The sequence below is a fragment of the Haliotis asinina genome, chromosome 16 (genome assembly GCF_037392515.1).
Source record: "Haliotis asinina isolate JCU_RB_2024 chromosome 16, JCU_Hal_asi_v2, whole genome shotgun sequence".
NCBI classification, from domain to species: domain Eukaryota; kingdom Metazoa; phylum Mollusca; class Gastropoda; order Lepetellida; family Haliotidae; genus Haliotis; species Haliotis asinina.
The window spans coordinates 17,588,671-17,610,616 of NC_090295.1; the positions used below are offsets into that span (position 1 = coordinate 17,588,671).

At 41.3% G+C, this 21,946-nt stretch overlaps 1 protein-coding gene and 1 long non-coding RNA gene across 2 annotated transcripts in view; both read left to right on the plus strand.

The window, feature by feature from the left end:
- Positions 1–15,957, plus strand: part of LOC137268871 (neprilysin-like) — a 38,386-nt gene extending 22,429 nt beyond the window's left edge. The window contains exons 9-23 of the mRNA XM_067803454.1: positions 88–174; positions 3,869–4,008; positions 4,645–4,738; positions 5,760–5,888; positions 6,460–6,558; positions 7,263–7,340; positions 8,487–8,590; positions 9,730–9,788; positions 10,249–10,300; positions 11,816–11,883; positions 12,951–13,081; positions 13,453–13,518; positions 14,489–14,587; positions 15,070–15,146; positions 15,492–15,957. Of these exons, the coding sequence (XP_067659555.1) occupies positions 88–174; positions 3,869–4,008; positions 4,645–4,738; positions 5,760–5,888; positions 6,460–6,558; positions 7,263–7,340; positions 8,487–8,590; positions 9,730–9,788; positions 10,249–10,300; positions 11,816–11,883; positions 12,951–13,081; positions 13,453–13,518; positions 14,489–14,587; positions 15,070–15,146; positions 15,492–15,591 (1,383 nt within the window). The 3' untranslated portion in view covers positions 15,592–15,957. The remainder of the gene's footprint in view (positions 1–87; positions 175–3,868; positions 4,009–4,644; positions 4,739–5,759; positions 5,889–6,459; positions 6,559–7,262; positions 7,341–8,486; positions 8,591–9,729; positions 9,789–10,248; positions 10,301–11,815; positions 11,884–12,950; positions 13,082–13,452; positions 13,519–14,488; positions 14,588–15,069; positions 15,147–15,491) is intronic.
- A 5,226-nt stretch (positions 15,958–21,183) lies between these two features.
- On the plus strand, positions 21,184–21,733 carry LOC137268923 (uncharacterized). The gene is made up of 2 exons (XR_010955053.1): positions 21,184–21,321; positions 21,473–21,733. It is a non-coding gene; the product is annotated as an uncharacterized lncRNA (long non-coding RNA).
- The last annotated feature ends 213 nt before the right edge of the window (positions 21,734–21,946 follow it).

Here is a 21,946-nt window from a genome sequence, read left to right on the forward strand (position 1 = left end):
ATAAAATATTGCAAACGATATTTGTATTTTTTGTTAGCAAATGAAAAATCAGTATTCCTATATTTATTGTTGATATTATTATTTTAGATTACTGTACCGCTCGCTGATCGAATGGACCAGAGCAAGCAGTACAACCCGATGTCCCTCGCAGAGATGGCGCAAAACTACTCACAGGTGGGTTTTGAGACGGCATGTGTTTCCGTTTGTTTGTACACGTGGTATAGGACGTCATCGTGTCACGTGATACCTGTAGCGGTCCCAAACGTGGACAATGGTTGTGAATACACAAGGATGGGTGACCATGACAATGCAACATTGAGCTCGAAGCTTATATCAGAAAATGTATATCTAAATTTATATCTAGTGTAAATGTTTTTGAGCGCCGATGCGTTACTGTAGAACGTGCGGATCAGAATACTGTAATACTGTATTGCCACTAAACTATTTGTGAACTTTACCTGTGGGTATTTCCAAACTTTGGCATTGCGGTATATTGTGATATGTATTTGTGTATTGCAATCTCTATTGCAATATATTGTGAAACTGTGACACATGATTTATAGTAATAAAATGTCACCGGCCACTGTAAAGACACAGATCTTGTTGTACAAAAGATCAATTGAAAATGTAACCAATTTGTTTATCCCTACAACGAGTGCTGCTACCCAGCCATTTTTATTCATATGGTTTAACCCCCTGGATGCCGAGTTTTTTTTCAGGCGCACATTTTCATAAAGTTTGAAAAGTGAACGTTGTGCGAGATTTGCGATCGCGTGGCCCAGGTTCTGCGTACGGCTATGAAATTGCACAGACATGTAGAATATTTGATTTCCTATCCGTTGGTATAAATATAATTGCGGCTACCTCAGGGGTTTGAGAAATATACACTGCTAAAAGTTGTCCAAAACTTTTGTGTGTGTTCAAAAACAGTAAATTTCTCAGTTTTTTATCGTGCACCAATAAAAGCACTCTGCTACGATTTTTTAATTTGGCATCTTTACGGAAAGTGTGAGCGAAGAAAATACAGCTTGATATCTGAACGACATGAGTGTATATGAAATGGATGTATGTGCTAATGCATAACGTCATACTCACAAAATCAAAAATGACCCGCAATAAATGTCAAAAATCGATTTTCTACTATGACGTCAAACGTCGACAGAGAGGTCATGCACGTATAAAGATAAGGGGGCATAACTCAGCTATGGTTTACATTAGGTCAATGTAACTCCGATCACATGGAGAGAATTTGCTGTGGATATGGACAGTATATTTTCGTGATGTTTTGTTCACAGTGAACCAAACTATTCCAATACAAATTTCCCCAATGTGAGAGGATACCTTTTGGTAGTTTCACAATTTGTAAGAAAAGATGCAAGTGTACTACATCAAAAATCAGGCAATAGCGATTTGGATGTCCCTATCCGATACATATTTTAGTTCTTAGATTCCCATATTCTCCTGTTTGTGTATATGTATTTTTATTAATTTTCCATCATTATTAACGGAGTAACAGCCACATTTTCAAACGTAATGAAATAACTGAAAATAATGCGACATTTTAGTTGACGTCACAGCATGTTTTGTGCATTTAGTGACGTCGGAAAAAAGACTACTCTGGTTGCTGATTAGTATATATCTAACCTAATTTCCATTCAATGTGTAAAAGATATCGGCTTCTGTGTCAGAATTCAACACTTTTTAGCCAAAATATAAAATGAATGGTTTTATCACTGAAATAGTGTTCTGAATATATCAACAATTACACGGTTTAAAAACCCCCTGGATGCCACAGGGACATATATGTCCTTCCTCTACATACCTCACTTGGAAGTCCAATAAAATTCTAAATATACCACGCATATATAAGTACTTCACAGTTTTGAATTTTGCGGAAAATTCCCAGTTTCTTGATACCATCCACTATTATCTGAGACCAAGCTAAAGTGCTTAAAATCGCCTTTCAAAATAGGCTTCATCGTAAATGTCGCCATTTTTCAAACTGTACAAAATCGAGATTCACAGCGTTATTTGCAGTATGTTTTGAAATGTGAAAATCGGATAATTACTGGGAGTAATGAATTTCAAAAACAGCATATTAATGATCACTGATATCAAGTTTTCATGTAACCAGGAATGATAATTCTGAAACGTCACCGATGTACCCAGAATCGGTTGGGATGTTTTCGAAAATACACTTACACGAACGTCGAAGTGCGCTTTCCGCCATATTGGATAGCGTTTACAAAATCACGTTTCGAGAAGGCCGGGATTGAGAAGCCTATTACATCATGTATACTTCATAGTTAGCTACGACAAATGCATCATTGAACTCCCCATGCATCTTAGAATCAAATTACAAATGGTCTTTGTCACCACTACCAACTGTCTAGACAAAACGAAACAATATATACTTTGTATGAAAACGAACGCTGTGATCGAAAGACAGCGCTTGACTGAAATGTAAACAAAGAAAAATTCCAATTTTACACTGGTACCATTTTCGGAAATTTTCCAACATCCAGCCCTCTAATCATTGCTTACAATGGCTCAATACGCTTAGTATATTCAGGGGAAGAGTATCGTAGCAAAAAATAACAAATTGAAATAGATACAATGAAATAATTTGGTAATTCATAAGAAACTGTCAAACTTTTAGTGCAGCGTGACGCCATGACTGACGCAAAATCACGCAGAACGACAACGGTACTTATCGGCATTTCTGGCTTCTTCCGTCATTTACAATGTAAACGATAAGAACATATAACAATACACAGATAGTCAGAATAATTCTGATTACTTACATCTCACATTTATGTACAAAAGATCTCTGAAACGAGGAAAACGTCCTCGCAACATCTTGTGTACTCTTGTCAGCGAAGCCGCCATTTTGAAAGAAATCGGTCATCGGTAGTGATGTCACACGTCAACATTGTTGCAAGTTGGCATAGTAATACAGTACAAATTTTATGGGTTCTTCTTGGGTTTATTTTCACTATTTTTATTTATAAACCCAAGAAGTTGCTATCCATAGAATTTGTACTATATTGTGTAATACTGCCGTACAAAATTAATATTACACTGCAGTATCTTCCACGGGCGAGTAATCAAAAGGATATATAAATAGTATTTTTTACTTCATCACGAAAATTACCGATCGTCGTAGCGGAGATTGCCAAAAGTGTACCCCAATATATCGTATTGCAAACTTCGAATTGCCCAACCGAGTTTAATTTGTGCCCAGTATGTGGGGAAAAGAGAATGGTCTTTCCTCGTCACTTTTATTTTCTATCAAAAAAGTACTAATATTCCATATTCACGCCTCCTATTCGAGTATAAAGTGCCTGTGGATCATTTTCTGTGGATTTTTTTTCAAAAACAGTATTTTTACAATTTCCCAGGTATTTTTCGCTGTACGTCAAATGGCCATGTGTGTAGTGTTCTAAAGGAACTAAATTCTAATGTGCTTTTTGCCTGATATGATCAAGAGCATTTAGCAAAGGGCACGCGCATAACTGAATCTAAAAGCTGTAATATTTGCCTCTTCTTATGTTAAAATGTAACTTTTGGAAAGCTTCATAATATGCTCATTGAAACAAATAAGGGAACACGTGAAAGTACAAATGTTCCTTTATCGTTTTCCAAAGTTTCACCCACAGTGCAATGCATACCTTGTAAAGGGATCTGAAAGAGAATACACTCTACTTTCAAACGTTCCCTTATTTGTTCCAATGAGTACATAGTTTAAATTTCTCTCCAAACAAAAATCCAATAAATGTAAAATATGCAAGTATACAAATATCAATCAGCACTGCTCTATTTATAGCATGTGTATAGATGCTTTGAACGATGGTATTTATCCCACCAGTTTGATTGGTTGAAATACACACGTGACATCATGTCGGCGGAAGGCGTGGGCATCAACATCAGCGCTGAGGAGATTGTCATCAACTGGTCTCCTCCATACTTTGAGAGGCTATTCCTTCTCCTGGAGAATACACCGAAGAGGTAATTTAGGCTGCAGAGTTAGAGATTAGTTTTTGCCTGGTATAACAGTTTGGTAGAAATGATCATAGCGCTCAAAAGGACCGAAGACCCGTCTGATTTTTCATTGCTATGTACCCGTGAAAGAACCCATGAATTATGGCTACATGAATAGACCTACGTGCTAACACCAAGTTGCACTACAGCATGAGGTATATCTTGGACAAAGTACTGTGATTACGTGTCCTAGTCTACCGTGATGTGAACGGGTACCTAGTGGTTGCAAGAGTTCCAGGGAATTGAGATTGAAAATACGATGTGCCGTTGAGATTAACATCCTGTGATCGGGGGAAAACAAAGCACTCTGGGCATGCATGTATGCAGATGGGATGCACTATAGCGCTATATTAATACCCATATGTATATGTGCGTGTGTCTGTGCATGGGAGATAGAGAGGGAGAGAGAGAATGAGATGGAGAGAATGAACGAGACGGAGACTGGGATTGAGAGAGACAGAGAGTAAGAGACACAAACTGAGACAGTCTACGGAAGGGACAAGAGAGAGAGAGAGAGAGAGAGAGAGAGAGAGAGAGAGAGAGAGAGAGAGAGAGAGAGAGAGAGAGAGTTTTGTTATAACGATAATCCCTTGTATGTTCCAGAGTGTTGGCCAACTATGCTATATGGATGTTTGTTAGGCAGGCAACGAAGCTGCTTGACTCCTCGTTCCGCGACAGCATCAATGTATTCAACAAGGTAACACACAGAAGCACTAACATAAGCTGTTCATACAACTATGTATATCGTATTAAGTCTATTCTTCGAAAGTAGGGTGATAAGATATTGCTTGGTGAATACATTTATGACCAAACGAAGCAAACAAATCTTTCGATGGGGAAACTCAGTTGTGTCTTGTTAACCTAAGAATATATATGCATATGATTGATTGATTGAGTGAGTGAGTTAAGTTTTTCGCTGCACCAGCAATATTCTAGCTGTAGATAGATAGTATATTCTCGGTCTGTAGATAGTCGAGTGTGGACCAGACAATCCAGTGATCTACGCAACTGGAATACGATAACATGTCACTAAGTCAGCGAGCCTGACCACCCGATACCGTTAGCCGCTTCCTACAACATGCATGGGTTACTGAAGATCAATTCTAACCCGAATCGTCGAGGGTCCTACATAAATCGCCACATTGTGTGGGGATCATCAGTCAGGGACCTGACTATGTGTAGGCCAACAGTCAGGCCCCGAATGTGTATAGATCAGCAAACAGAACCGCATTTGTGATTAAATGACGAACTCTTAACGTTCAACAGTTACTGGTATCTTTACGGGTCAGGGGCCCTTCCACAAAGCTTTTAGTGCAACGGCAGTCGAAGTTCCCATGCTTAAACATAGACCATCGACTGTGGAATCGCCACGACCGTCTTGAGGAACGGGGCCCTGAGCATGAATTTTCGAAACCCTCTTAGTCGTAAGTTAATGTTACTGGATGGTACTTACGACTATATCTTAGCGCTAAGAGAGCTTCGAAAACCTATGCCCTGTATGTTTACGGGTCGGGGCTCCGTTTCAAAACGCCTTCGTAGTGCTACGACTGTCGTAAGTCTATTTTGAGGTGTGGGAGTCGTAAAGTTACGATAGCGTTGCAAAACGGCGACTGATCCCGGTTGAATGATGAAGGGTACTGAAGTGTCCTTGCCTCTCGTCTCTTCTTTCAATAGTTTAAAATTCTATATGCCGCAAATTGAAACCATTTCATTCTCAGGCGTTATATGGAACTTCAGTAGAACCTCCGCGTTGGAAGGTGTGCAGCACATACGTCAACAGCGTCATGATGCTGGCTGTAGGTCGTCTCTACGTTGACGTCCACTTTAAGGAATCAGCGAAATCCAAAGTAAGTGTGATCATCTGCTGTATGAGTGAGCTTAGTTTTACGCCGCTTTTAGCAATGTTTCTGCAGTATCACAGCGGGAGCACCGGAATTGAGTGAGTGTGTGAATTTCAGCGATATTAAGGCGGGGGACACCAGAAATGGACTTCACATTGTACCCTTGTTGGGAATCGAATCTTTGGCTTAAAGAGCGAACGCTCTAACCACTAGGCTACCCACCACCCCGACCATCTACTGGAAGTGAGTGCATGAGGTTTTACTGTCGACAACATTCCATCCTTCTCAAAATTGTGTACCTATCTAGGGAATCGAACCAGATTTCTGAAAAACAACTTATACCTTATGTAACACAAAAATCAATTTTCACAATGATGTCAGAAGGCATCAGAGAGGGTTTCTCATGTTGTTTAGATAGGATAGTGAAAATATCCTTCCTCGCCAACTGTATCTGAAACCTGAAAGCGTAACATCTTCTGCAGAGTTTTGATTCGAGGAGGTACGCATGATATCCTTACGAAAATACTCAGATCATTATCTCTGTTAATGCGATGCCGTCTATTTTATCCAATCACAGATGTTAAATATGATCTCCTACTTGAGGTCTTCCTTTAATAACCTCATGGAAGAGGCTACCTGGCTTGATGACGCCACCAGAGCTGTCGCGAGGGAAAAGGTGAGTGAGTGGGTGGGTTTAGAGTGAGTGAGTGAATGAGTGAGTTTGAGACAAGGGTCTCGCGTCACAAAACACTAAGGATAGCAAGTCACTAAGGTAACCTTAGTGCAAGGTTAAAGAAAGAGAGTTAAGGTTAACCTTAGTAAAGATTGCTTCGAGAAAGCAGGCCAAGGTCCACAGAAGAGAAAGCAGGCCAAGGTCCACAGAAGAGAAAGCAGGCCAAGGTCCACAGAAGAGAAAGCAGGCCAAGGTCCACAGAAGAGAAAGCAGGCCAAGGTCCACAGAAGAGAAAGCAGGCCAAGGCCCACAGAAGAGAAAGCAGGCCAAGGTCCACAGAAGAGAAAGCAGCGGTTTATCAGTTGTGTATCCATAAAAAATGGAACGTACGTTTTTGAATCTGGCATTAAAAGGTAAACAAGCACTGGGTATTTGCTGTTGTGCCATGTTGAATTATCCAATTTATCTTTACAAAATCCTTTCCTCAGCCCCCACCACGCATAAAATAATCTGAATTATAACCAATATAGGCTACAAAAGCCCCCCAAAAGCCCCCCAAAATAAGGATGATCAAAAACCAAAATAGCGCATAAACGAATGTTGATTAGAACAGAGGAATACGAAAGTAAAAATATGTGTCTAAATACAATGATAATGTAAGTTGATGTTGCAGATTTTGTTTTAATATTTAATATTTAATATTTAAGGCGGAGGTGATGACTGAGAAGATTGGTTATCCGCAAGCCTTGAAGAACAACAGCTACCTTGATGACCAATATAGACACGTACGTAACTGTAGACATCCACGCTTGCACTGACAGTGTGTGTACTTCGATGGCGATGGGTTTCTGGAACTGGCGTTGTGATAGGTGTTCGTTGTTTGTAGGTTTTCTGATGCAGGTAAACATTTTTTAAGCTGAGATGTTTTAGGATATTTGGGGGGTTGTTGTTACGACTTTTCGGTTTTGATAACGATGCTACTTTCAGTGAGATGAGTGAGTGCTCATCTGTTTTTTGTTTAACACCGAACTCAGCAATAATCCAATTATATCTGTATATAATAATCGATCTGCGCATTTCGGACACGATGACATGTGCCAACCAAGTCAGCAAGCCTGACCACGCGATCCCGTATGAGTGAGTGAGTGAGTGAGTGAGTGAGTGAGTGAGTGAGTGAGTGAGTGAGTGAGTGAGTGAGTGAGTGAGTGAGTGAGTGAGTGAGTGAGTGAGTGAGTGAGTGAGTGAGTGAGTGAGTGAGTGAGTGAGTGAGTGAGTGAAAATGGAACCTCCCAGCATTTCGGTCATGTGGTGACTACTGCATTCTAGGTGGTATTAACGTTGACAAGGTAGTTACGGCTATTGTTACTAATTCTCGAAGTGTTTCAGTCTCTGATAGTGGCGATCTTTGAAATTGTAATAGGTCTTTGGGGCAATGGTGATGACTAACGTCGTGATAATTTAACGCTGTCGATTGTTTGGGGGCAATGGTGTTTATTGAGACTAAGAAAGTCTTTACAATGTTTATTGTTTTGGGCAATGGTGATGATTAACACCGGGATAATTTAACACTGTCGATTGTTTGGGGGCATTGGTGTTTATTGAGACTAAGAAAGTCTTTACAATGTTTATTGTTTTGGGCAATGGTGCACCTAAAGACACTGACAGTTTCAGTGATGTAATTGTTTTGTTTTTAATTGTTGATGCGTGTAATTTTATTATTCGCTTCAATAGTTGTGGTGTGATATATCTGAGTATTTTGATGATTGCGCTCGTTATTTTGTTGACAGGGATAAATAGTTACGTGATTTTATCAACTGAAAGATAAACTGATAACACCAAGGCACGTTACATCAAAACAGATGATTGGTTGGTATATTTACAAACTGATTAATCAGACAGAATCTTTAAATACCGTAAAATTGATTTTTCAGTATGTGTTCAACTCAAGTCTGTATTTTGAGAACGTCCAACTAGAGCTACAACAGGCTTCAAGAAGAAATCTGCGTAAACTCCGACAGGAAGTAGACAGATCCCAGTAAGTGAGAAAACTGGTGCTATGTTACATACGCAGCTGTTGGTATCCGATGTATTATGCCAGAAAGACGTTATAAAACAGAGTACAGTGGAAGCTGTCTAAATCGGCACTCATTGGGACTGAAGAATTAATCCGGTTTAGTCAACGTGCCGAAATGTAGAGCTGACGATAAATGTACAAGCAGCAGACTGGACTGAGATTTTATGCTAGTGTCGTCAACTTGCCGGATTGGACAGATGCCGGTTATGACAGCTTCCACACTTAGTCAATGTTGACTGGCACGGGTATTTAAGTGACTGTGGTTGTGATGTTTCTGACATCAGTAGTTCTCGAGACGATGACATTTGAAACAATGTTGATTATTTAGGGCAGTGTGCGACAGTGCTGAAGTGACAGTGTCGATGATTTCAAACTGCTTTAGTTAAACTGGCATGACTTGACAGATTAATTATTGCCCTATGAAAGTGAGTGGACGAGTGAGTTTACTTTTATGCCGCACTCAGCATTATTCCAGTTATATAGCGGCGCTCTGTAAATAATCGAGTCTGGACCTCAGTGAACAACAGCATGAGCATCGATCTACGCATTTGTGATACGATGACATGTGTTTACCACGGCAACGACCATCCGATCCCGTTAGTCGCCTCTTACGACAAGCATGGGTTGCTGAAGATCAATTGTGACCTGGATCTTCACGGGTTTTATTTAACCTCCTGATCATCAATAAGAAAATTCTGTAATCGATAATATCCCAAATGAACATTTGCGATGAAATGCTGTAACAAATTCTAAAAACAGTTTGGTCTGTATTCATGGGCTGCTCTCTTAGTATGTTCACAACGGTGTTTTGTCTTGCTGTTAAAATTATGTGATCAGTCACCACTAATGTGAAATGTGTTGGTTTTTTAAATATATTTTTTCGTATTTTGTGCTCAGATCTACTTGTCCGATATTTGTGGATATTCATTTAACAATGATCTAGGTGTGTGATATATAGCAATAGCAACCCCTATGCTAAACTACTAACGTAGGTTTATTGTCCACGATGTTGTCTATATTCATTCACCCATGTTTGTTGCTTTCTATTACCTTCTGTGTTTATCCGTCTATGTTTGTAGACTACAGTTGTTTGTTTACAGATGGCTGGTGCAACCTGCTGTGATCAATGCCTTCTATAACCCCTCATGGAATGAAATTGGTTAGTGGACACAGTACAGTACAAAACAAGTCCAAGAGTCTCATATCTCATAATATCCCATAACTGTCAAAATGAAACATGAAACCCTCAACAAACCGTAGTAAACGGGCGTAAAATATCTCTTGCTGGCGCTGCATGACCACTCCCAGAAGCCAGGCGGTTTACCGATGTTGATGCAAGTAAATGAGTGAGTTTAGTTTTACGCCGTTTTTAGCGATGTTCCATCAAAATCACGGCGGGGGGACACCAGACAAGGCCTTTACACATGAATCAGACCCAGGTTTTTGCCGTGACGTTTTAACGAACGTTTTAACCACCATGTACGCCATCGCCCTGCTGATGCAGAAGCTGCCTGTTTGTACCACTGAAACGTGAAGCAAACATTAATCATTTGATAACATTTCATTACGTTATGAAATTATGGAATCTATAATGGTTATCATGTTTGCTTCAATTTTAGTATTTCCTGCCGGTATTCTTCAGCCGCCATTCTACAGCGAAAGCCAACCCAGGTAAGTAGGACAATCAGTGTGAATTTTGTCTTTGTCTTAAAAATAGCCAGTGCACTTCTCATGCTTATGTAACGATCTTCGTTCTTGTAGGAACGATTTTTTGAGAATGCCATTGTATCACACTGGATTTCGGTCCCATTTAACAAAATGCTTTGGAGATTGTGTTCGTCATCCATATAGTAAAAATCAGAATTTTTCTGCGATACAATACTAGGGAATACCACGGAGGTCACCTGTAATTCTTGGGACGAGTGAAAGAAGCATTCAGCACATGTGCTTGCTTTACATCGGAAACGAGCTAAAAGGGCAGTTCCGAATGTAAACAATAATACCGCGTGGCTATGTTGTCATGTTATTTTTAGACCTTACCTTTTCTGGGCATCAAGTCATTTACACCCATATGGGAGTACCATCGAGTGGGTATTTGCACTAAGAATCCTTCTGGGATTTTCTTTCGTTATATCAAACTGTGCGTCCGTACCGTGGTGCACAGGCAAACTGTAGCGCAAATGGGGTTACCCCCATGTTTACTAATTACTCACGTGAAATATGTTTTATTTAACATTTAAAGTGCCGCTCGCTGTATTCAGATCGTTCTTCGCCTCCATTACCCCTGCCAGCTTCCGGTTGGACGGAGTGACGTAACAAGAATAAGCGGATATTTGAAAAGCATACCATACTACCTAATTTTATCATGAACCTGTTGGAGTTTATTTGTCTTATCTGTCGTCGCTATTGGTAGAATTTTCGTAACATTTATTCTACATAAAAACACTACTGGCGTAATGTGTGAATAAAGCTGGGGAGGTAACTGTAAGTGTTCAATGTAGAATAATACCATCTGTTCCTTCACTCCGTTGAACTGGAAGAACGGTCTGATTTACGAGTTGCGCTTAAAATGTTGAATAAAAAATATTTCACGTGAGTAATTGTTCAACGTGGGGTTGGAAATGTGAGAGTACAGCCCAGCGAAGAAATGGGTGTATACTTTTGATGGTGGCGATATTTTATTTCGACATGAAAAATATTTTTCGAACCTAAGCGAGGAAACTATGTTGCCAACCTTTGCTCGCTTCGCTCGCATGTTGGAGGACTGGTAATTTTCTCTAAGATGCGCAACCCATTTGCGCTACAGTTTGCCTGTGCGTGGTGGTAAACGAAATAAATTGTATAGCCGGCTAGAGGACAAACGCAGTCGTAATTTGTCATGATCATGTTTTAGCTGGGGTAGCCATATGGTAAGCCCATTCTCTTGTCACGCTAAACGTGCGGGTTCGATTCCCCATTGCTGGTGTCTTACGTCGTGAAATAGCTGCTAAATTGCTAAATTGCTAACTCACTCATTTAATCATACTATGTAGGGTTAGCAGATATACACGCAACGGGCTTCGTAAATCACTTGAATTTAATGAGATTGCATCTTTATGTAAGCAGTATGTTAAAAAGCAGTGGGTTCTTCTGACATATCCTGGACTGTAACTGAGAATGCTTAATCTCTAACTTCGTGTGTTTCAGTTCAATCAACTTTGGGGGAGTGGGTAGCGTCATTGGACATGAAATTACCCATGGATTCGACAACTACGGTAAGCTGTGTCTTAAAATGGAATTTGTATATGATGTGTTGTCAGTTATGGATCAGTCTAAGTAAACTTAGTCTCAGTGTATTTCGTTACACTCCACCACTGAGTCTTACAAAACCTAGTAGAAGGTCGCGTCAGGTAACCTTTGAGCGACCAATGACCGTCCAATCAAACGCGAGACGGTTAAATAGATTTAACCAATCAGACAACGGCTACTATTTAGGGATCGGAGGGACTTTCAAAATATTCAGGTCACCGACACAGATCTCTCCAGAAACAAAAATCAGCATGTAACACACAGAGTTTTTTTTACCTGCAGCATATACGCTTTGGATTTTCTGTGGACGTGGTTACCGTTAGCTAATATTTTCGCAAGATGACATGTTTGAATACTGCCAAACACAGCGATTTTCAGCGACTGTTTACTCAACGTTGTCATGGCTGCACGTACGCCGTGTGCATCACCCGGAAGCGATCGTACGCTAAATAGCATTCGGAATCGTTCGGATACGAACCTTTTCGAGATAAAAAGGTCATAAGGTATGTGCGAATGTGCACTTTCACGATTTAGTAAGCTGTGTTCTAATTGGTCAATCTCAAAGGTTACCTGACGCGACCTTCCATAATGTTTTGTTAGACTCAGTGGTGGAGTGTAACGAAAAGTACTGAGGATGGATTATTAGACCATAGAAAGTTAGTAACATAAATGTTTTCCTCCGTACGTCCTTAGATATCGGACATGCATTTTCATCTTCATTTCATTCGATACTGACGAATATTTTAATGCGTGGACCATTTGAGGCCTCCTGAGGTAAACAGGATCCCAGTCAAGAATTCAGCATGGAATTAACATGCGACCTGCGACCATTTACTGAAGAAAAACCCAGTAATGGGAAGAAACGTAGCGCTTGCAGTTCACATCATAACCAGTCTGGGCCGGTTCTTGGTTGACGCACCTACGTGATATGTCAGGGGAGGTAACTACATGGTATGTCAGGGGAGGTAACTATGTGACATGCCAGGGGAGGTAACTATGCCCATTACATTTTGTTATTCCTCTTCAATCTCAGGCCGACAGAGGGACAAGGACGGAAACCTGCGACAGTGGTGGGACCAGGAAGTGATAAACCGTTTCCAGAATGCCACAAAATGCTTCGTGAACCAGACGTCAAGCTTCGTCAGCCCCGAAGCCGGTCTAAACGTACGTCGATTGACTGATTGACTGATTTGATCTCGTGTTCACCTATCTGTCCTCTAAGTTTCTAGCACCAGGCGGGCAGAGGGTTGTCTAGTGGTTATTGCGTTCGCACGTCAGGCTGAAACCTGGGGTCGATTCCATACAGGGGTACAAAGGGCGAAGCCCATTTCCGGTGCCTCACACCGGGATATTGCTAATGATAAGTAAAATCACTCACTTGTACTAGCTCCAGGCAGGGTATCAACAAATAACGTAATCAGGTGTGACTAATATCAGGTGTGACAATCGAACCTCCGACATTCCTCGCTCTAGGCTCTATTCCTCGAGGCCACCATGTCTGTTGCTATGACAACCTCATCTATGTGTACTTTCAGGTCAACGGGTTATTAACCATAGGCGAAGACATCGCCGACAGTGGCGGAGTAAAACAGAGCTTCAATGTAAGTACATCTTTTTAAACATCGGTAAAGTCTGTACATATACCACTCAAAAAAAGATTGGGATACTCCACTTTGCGAGGATACCATATATATATATATCGAACCCTGCGAACGCTTTAAGCGGGTCTGTCTGCGATTACATTTCATTAACGGTTGGTAGGGTAGCCTAGTTGTGAAACCATTGACTTGTCACGCCGTAGACCTGGGTTCGATCCCCACATACAATGTGTGATGCCCATTTCCGGTGCCCTCCTCCGTGACATTGCTAGAGGCGGCATAAAGCCATACTCACTCACACGAATTATTTGACGGCCCGGGAAATTAAAAAAAATGGGCTTCACATCATATGCCATACTTAAAACAGAAAATATAACGTTCAAAACGAAGTCACGCAGCTGATTTCCGCCGTCTCAAGGTCAAATAGTGACATAGCGTTCAGTCACGATTACCACGTGTACTCTGCGACAGCACTGAAAAGATGTCTTCTGTTCGAATGTTTATTACCATTGTATAAATAGACAAATACAGGAGATATATGTATATATCAGTACAGATGAAACATTTCCAAAGGCATGGAATAAATTGTCGCACTTTCCCTTTTTTCTCATCATCTGTTTCCTCCGTGGCTTCATTATTTGCCTTTTATCGAAGTTGTAAATCCAATATCCCCTATTTTATTAATGATATATATTCACATAATATGCTGGAGGTTGGGATGTAATGTGGAGGGTAGGTTAGGTTTGTGAGATCAACCATTTATCATCCAGGCAGACTCTCTGCCCACTGGTCCGCGGGGGCGATCCGGGGTTTGGTTTTTTTTGTTTGAATCTTTAACAACTGGTTCGTTTGGTCAAGATTCGAAAATTCTGACCCTGTCTTGATATGTTTGGAATGTTGCTAACTCTTGTCAAGCATAGTTTCCTTCACCAGCTCTCCAACTGCACGTATAGACAATCTGGTTGTATTCCAGGCGTACCGAAAGTGGGTCGCTGAGCGAGGAGCTGAGGAACCGCTTCTGCCGGGAGTGAGCTTGAACCACAACCAACTGTTCTTCCTGTCTTGGGCCCAGGTAGGCACTGCAGATATTTACCTCACACATGAATGGAAGCTTCTGACTGGCTGAGACCAATTTATACCAAACTAGGGTATCCTTGCTCATGTGAGCCAGAGCATACACGCTTACAACACACCGGCAATACTAGTATGTGTGTGGGAACTAGGGGTAGCCCAGTGGTTAAGGCGTTCGCTCCTCACGTCGAAGACCCGGGTTCGATTCCACACATGGGTAGAACGTGTAAAACCCATTTCCGGTATCCCCCGGCGCGATATTGCTCGAATATTGCTAAAAGCGGTGTGACTCAATGAGCAACTCATGACAGCCTACCAGGTGAGGAAAAGAGCTGATTATTTGCCCCGAGTCTGTATATCGAACTTTGATGAGATTATGGCAAGGCGTTTCTAAATGAACTAGACACACTTTGTATTTTGAGGTCTCAAAGCTGAGACTGGTTTCTGATGCTGTGACGTAAAGCCGGCGTTCTGTGTTCCCAGGTCTGGTGCACTAAAATCAGAAGGCAGAGAGCGATACGGCTTATCTATATCGACTACCACAGCCCAAACAGACTCAGGTAAGTCAACCTTACTAACCTGCCCCTCTTGGTGACGCCACGACAGCAAATGGAGATTTTATGAGCGCTTTATTGACTCAGCTCTATGTTTAATTCTGACTTTAAGTTCGATTTTTAATTTAAAGCAATCAGAGTTTAAAAAAATGAACATTTAAAACACCAGCATAGCTAAGATTCCATAGAGAAACGAAGCAAAGGGTCTACTTTCACAAAGCTATCTAGTGCAACCACCGTTATGTATGGCGTTAACGTATTGGTAAAAACAATGGTGGGACTGATTACCCCAATATACATGTATAAAACTACAAAATGATTTTTCTGATTCATGAATGTTTTTTGCCTCAGAGCGGTGTCTCCACTGCAGAATCTGCCGGAATTTGCCGAGGCGTTTAACTGTAAGCTAGGATCCAACATGAACCCCACCAAGAAATGCAGAGTTTGGTAAACTGCAAGCTGCGATTGTGTACCAACGTGCGCATGCGCCGTGCTTCGGATTCCAACTAGCTTGAGAGGCATTACATCAGGGTGTTGCGAGTTGGGGGTCAACGCTACTACGGCAGAAAATACATACTGAACATATCTGTGTATACATGGGACCTCGTTTCTGATCCATTGTCCGGATGAAGAAAGAAAGATTCATTATTCCACATATCTAATTATGTTGTGTGAAATTGCATGTTTCATGCCCTGTTGTGTACTAACCGATAATATAACTCTCAGCGCTCAAGCTGGCGTGCGTATACGAGTATGTGTGTGTGCGTGCGCGTAAGAATTTTGTAACTAGAGAATGGAAATAAAATATTACGTTCAATATATTATCTATGTATAATACATTCATATTGTATTTTTTTCGCAAGAGAAGATAATAAACAGTGACCACGATTAACTGTTGCTCCACCACAATAAACAAGATGTCTGTGGACACGTCTTTTAAGATAGCTTTTGAATATTGGAGTCTCTTTATACTGGAACAAATTTGTTTTTCAATCAAACGTCATCTGCATGAAAAGGAACAACTGAGATATGGATTGAAAGAAGCGTTGTACAGCCGTGCATTCATGTAAGGTGGTTTTGTGGAAGTGTCGCCCTGAAGGTAACTAAATATCGGTGTTGCGCCTAGGTGTGCTCGTCAGTAACAGCTCTGAGCGTGCGTAAGTCTGGTTTGGTTTGGTGCATAACGTACACTCAGTAATATTCCAGCTACATGGCGGACCAGACAATCCAGTGATTCGCAACGTGAGCATGGTCCTTCGGGGATACGATAACATGTGTCAAACAAGTCAGTGAGCCTGACCATCAGATCCCGTTAGTCGCCTCTTACGACAAACATAGGTTACTGAATTCTAGCCTGAACCTTCACGGGTCCTCTACGTATCCCAAGAATCCCGATTCTGTCAGGATCGTCAGGCAGGTCAACAGTCAGGGTCCCGAATGTGTAAAGAGCACCAGCCAGAACCCCAATTTTTGTGGTTATGAATTCTTTATAGCATGCACCACTTTGCTCAGATACCTATACAGATTAATAATATAAAAATGATAGATGCAAAACTTTGTTTTATTATCATATTCTTACTGCTTGTGTCTGCTGTGGGAGGAGGAGAGAAGGTACTCCACTATTAGCGATATTCTCATATCACGTCAGGGACACAGAAATGGGCTTCACACACTGGACAACATTCTCTTCCCATAGAGGTTACCCCTGTCATATCTTCCTACGTAACCTCTGTTCTAATACGACAGTTTCATGGTGCGAGTGTTCAAGACTCGCGATTGGAGGTATTCAGATTTAGTTGTCGAATCAGAGACGTTGTTTCAAGAGTGATAATTCGCACAATGTCGGTAATTTCCGAATGCAGCGGGAAAACTTGCCACGACCAGTTTTTGTTTCTACAAACATATCCTGGCCATTGAGCCCTGCACTCTCTATTGCCAGTTTCTGATTTTCAGTTAAACATGAAATACCGAATCTTTCCTTCGTACTTTGCGCACCAACTCCATGGGGGCCGCCATATTGGACCTAAGTCTACTTAACGCGTGTTCTGATTGGATAGTTACAAGGGAGACAATTCCTGTTGCGATTTTTTGCCGCAAGGGATTTCTCGATGACCGGGAAATATGGCCGTATTAGAACAGAGGTTACGTAGGAAGAGGAGTAACCTCTGTGGGAAGAGAATGACTGGACAAGGGAATCCGGGCTTTCGCACTGACAAGCGAAAGCTTTAACCACTTGCCTATCTGTCTGTCGTGAGATCATCCCATACCACCAAACAGTCCGTCATGGGATTATCGCCTCCCATCAAACAGTCCGTCATTAGATCATCCCCTTCCATCAGAAAGTCTGTAATCAGATTATCCGCTCCCATAAAACAGTCCGTCAGTACATGATCCCCTCCCACCAAACAGTCCGTCATTAGATCATCCCCTCCCATCAGAAAGTCTGTAATCAGATTATCCCCTCCCACCAAACAGTCTGTCATTAGATAATCCCTTCCTATAAAAAAAGTCCGTCATTAGATTATCCCCTATCACCAAACAGTCTGTCATGAGATAATCCCTTCCCACCAAACAGTCTGTCATTAGATTATCCCCTCCCACCAAACAGTCTGGCATTAGATTATCCCCTCCCATAAAACAGTCCGACATGAGATTATCCCCTCCCATAAAACAGTCTGTCATTAGATTATCCAGTCCCATAAAACAGTCCGACAGTACATTATCCTCTTCCATAAAACAGTCTGTCATTAGATTATCCCCTCCCATGAAACAGTCTGTCATGAGATTATCCCCTCCCATAAAACAGTCTGTCAGTACATTATCCCCTCCCACCAAACAGTCTGTCATTAGATAATCCCTTCCCATAAAACAGTCCGACAGTACATTATCCTCTTCCATAAAACAGTCCGACATGAGATTATCCCCTCCCATAAAACAGTCTGTCATTAGATAATCCCTTCCCATAAAACAGTCCGACAGTACATTATCCTCTTCCATAAAACAGTCTGTCATTAGATTATCCCCTCCCATAAAACAGTCTGTCATGAGATTATCCCCTCCCATAAAACAGTCCGACATGAGATTATCCCCTCCCATAAAACAGTCTGTCATTAGATAATCCCTTCCCATAAAACAGTCCGACAGTACATTATCCCCTCCCATGAAACAGTCTGTCATTAGATTATCCCCTCCCATGAAACAGTCTGTCATTAGATTATCCCCTCCCATAAAACAGTCTGTCAGTACATTATCCCCTCCCACCAAACAGTCTGTCATTAGATAATCCCTTCCCATAAAACAGTCCGACAGTACATTATCCTCTTCCATAAAACAGTCTGTCATTAGATTATCCCCTCCCATAAAACAGTCCGACAGTACATTATCCTCTTCCATAAAACAGTCCGACATGAGATTATCCCCTCCCATAAAACAGTCTGTCATTAGATAATCCCTTCCCATAAAACAGTCCGACAGTACATTATCCTCTTCCATAAAACAGTCTGTCATTAGATTATCCCCTCCCATGAAACAGTCTGTCATGAGATTATCCCCTCCCATAAAACAGTCCGACATGAGATTATCCCCTCCCATAAAACAGTCTGTCATTAGATTATCCCCTCCCATGAAACAGTCTGTCATGAGATTATCCCCTCCCATGAAACAGTCTGTCATGAGATTATCCCTCCCATAAAACAGTCTGTCAGTACATTATCCCCTCCCACCAAACAGTCTGTCATTAGATAATCCCTTCCCATAAAACAGTCCGACAGTACATTATCCCCTCCCATGAAACAGTCCGTCATTAGATTATCCCCTCCCATGAAACAGTCTGTCATGAGATTATCCCCTCCCATAAAACAGTCCGACATGAGATTATCCCCTCCCATAAAACAGTCTGTCATTAGATAATCCCTTCCCATAAAACAGTCCGACAGTACATTATCCTCTTCCATAAAACAGTCCGACAGTACATTATCCCCTCCCATAAAACAGTCTGTCATTAGATAATCCCTTCCCATAAAACAGTCCGACAGTACATTATCCTCTTCCATAAAACAGTCTGTCATTAGATTATCCCTCCCATAAAACAGTCTGTCAGTACATTATCCCCTCCCACCAAACAGTCTGTCATTAGATAATCCCTTCCCATAAAACAGTCCGACAGTACATTATCCCCTCCCATGAAACAGTCCGACATGAGATTATCCCCTCCCATGAAACAGTCTGTCATGAGATTATCCCCTCCCATAAAACAGTCCGACATGAGATTATCCCCTCCCATAAAACAGTCTGTCATTAGATAATCCCTTCCCATAAAACAGTCCGACAGTACATTATCCTCTTCCATAAAACAGTCTGTCATTAGATTATCCCTCCCATAAAACAGTCTGTCAGTACATTATCCCCTCCCACCAAACAGTCTGTCATTAGATAATCCCTTCCCATAAAACAGTCCGACAGTACATTATCCTCTTCCATAAAACAGTCTGTCATTAGATTATCCCCTCCCATAAAACAGTCTGTCATGAGATTATCCCCTCCCATAAAACAGTCTGTCAGTACATTATCCTCTTCCATAAAACAGTCTGTCAGTACATTATCCCCTCCCATAAAACAGTCTGTCATTAGATTATCCCCTCCCATAAAACAGTCTGTCATTAGATTATCCCCTCCCATAAAACAGTCTGTCAGTACATTATCCCCTCCCATAAAACAGTCTGTCATTAGATTATCCCCTCCCATAAAACAGTCTGTCAGTACATTATCCCCTCCCACCAAACAGTCTGTCATTAGATAATCCCTTCCCATAAAACAGTCCGACAGTACATTATCCTCTTCCATGAAACAGTCTGTCATTAGATTATCCCCTCCCATAAAACAGTCTGTCAGTACATTATCCCCTCCCACCAAACAGTCTGTCATTAGATAATCCCTTCCCATAAAACAGTCCGACAGTACATTATCCTCTTCCATAAAACAGTCTGTCATTAGATTATCCCCTCCCATAAAACAGTCTGTCATTAGATTATCCCCTCCCATAAAACAGTCTGTCAGTACATTATCCCCTCCCACCAAACAGTCTGTCATTAGATAATCCCTTCCCATAAAACAGTCCGACAGTACATTATCCTCTTCCATAAAACAGTCTGTCATTAGATTATCCCCTCCCATAAAACAGTCTGTCATTAGATTATCCCCTCCCATAAAACAGTCTGTCAGTACATTATCCCCTCCCACCAAACAGTCTGTCATTAGATAATCCCTTCCCATAAAACAGTCCGACAGTACATTATCCTCTTCCATAAAACAGTCCGACATGAGATTATCCCCTCCCATAAAACAGTCTGTCATTAGATTATCCAGTCCCATAAAACAGTCCGACAGTACATTATCCTCTTCCATAAAACAGTCTGTCATTAGATTATCCCCTCCCATGAAACAGTCTGTCATGAGATTATCCCCTCCCATAAAACAGTCCGACATGAGATTATCCCCTCCCATAAAACAGTCTGTCATTAGATAATCCCCTCCCATAAAACAGTCCGACAGTACATTATCCTCTTCCATAAAACAGTCTGTCATTAGATTATCCCCTCCCATGAAACAGTCTGTCATGAGATTATCCCCTCCCATGAAACAGTCTGTCATGAGATTATCCCCTCCCATGAAACAGTCTGTCATGAGATTATCCCCTCCTTAACACAGTCCGTTATCATCATACCTTCACCAAACAGACTATCATCAGGTTAACAGTCCTTTATGAGCTTATCACCCACAGGAACATCGCCAGTCTTCCAACGCTAGAGTTTCATTTTATATGACAAGATACATGTTATACTCTCAAACTTGTAAAACCGGTGTTCGGTGAAAAACGTCTCTCACTTCTTTCTGAGAACGCTGGAAATTCCCCTAAAACACCTATTGCACAACAGGAAGACGTTTGATGTCAACGTGACGCATCACACAAGAAGATGCTCATAAAACTGAACCAGCGTGTTACCTAATTTGTCCACTGATTCACTCGTGAATCAAGATGTGTGTAATCTGAAGTGTTGAGTATCCTGCTGTGATCAGAGTCACAATCGTCGTCGTCGCAGGCAAGGGGGACCTTCTACCATGCGTTCTGTGTATGTTGCTCTAGTCATCATGGCGGTCATGACAGTGTTGTCATGTTCGGTGGGTATGTATGAACACTAATTACACCTTTTACGGTTAGTCTGTCAGGCGCGTAACAAGTCGGTGTTTTTCACGGAAATACAATATAAGGTTTACATTTTATAATACGTTTAGCATTCGAATTGTTGACGTCGAACCGGATGTAATATTTTCAGTCTCAAGAATTGGAATCACTTCCGGTCAAGTGACCAAATTCCACTGTCCGATCTGCCGACGTCTCTTCAACCAACAAATGAGAAAGCGATGCATCAGGATCTTTTGTCGCCTAGGCGAGGACACGATTGAGATATGAGGATGTACTGAGACTCGGGTGAATTGGTGCCATGCGCTGTTTTGTGATAATTGTACGAGATAGTCGTAAAGAATACGCTTGCCATCCCGCTTTTTGTATGAATAAAACATTTTTAATCTGAAAATTCTTTGTGAAACACTGATGAAGTGGCCTGGCACCATTTTGAAGTGAGCTTCCATTAAAGTGAGAGCCAAGTGAACTGACGCCTAGGTGAGGTGAACTCGCGGTGGATAGAGAGGTTCCAGTATTACAAAACCACATTGCGCACATACGATAGCTTCACATACGACTGGGAGTGCATATTCAGTTCTGTTTATCATGGAATAATCTAACGAGT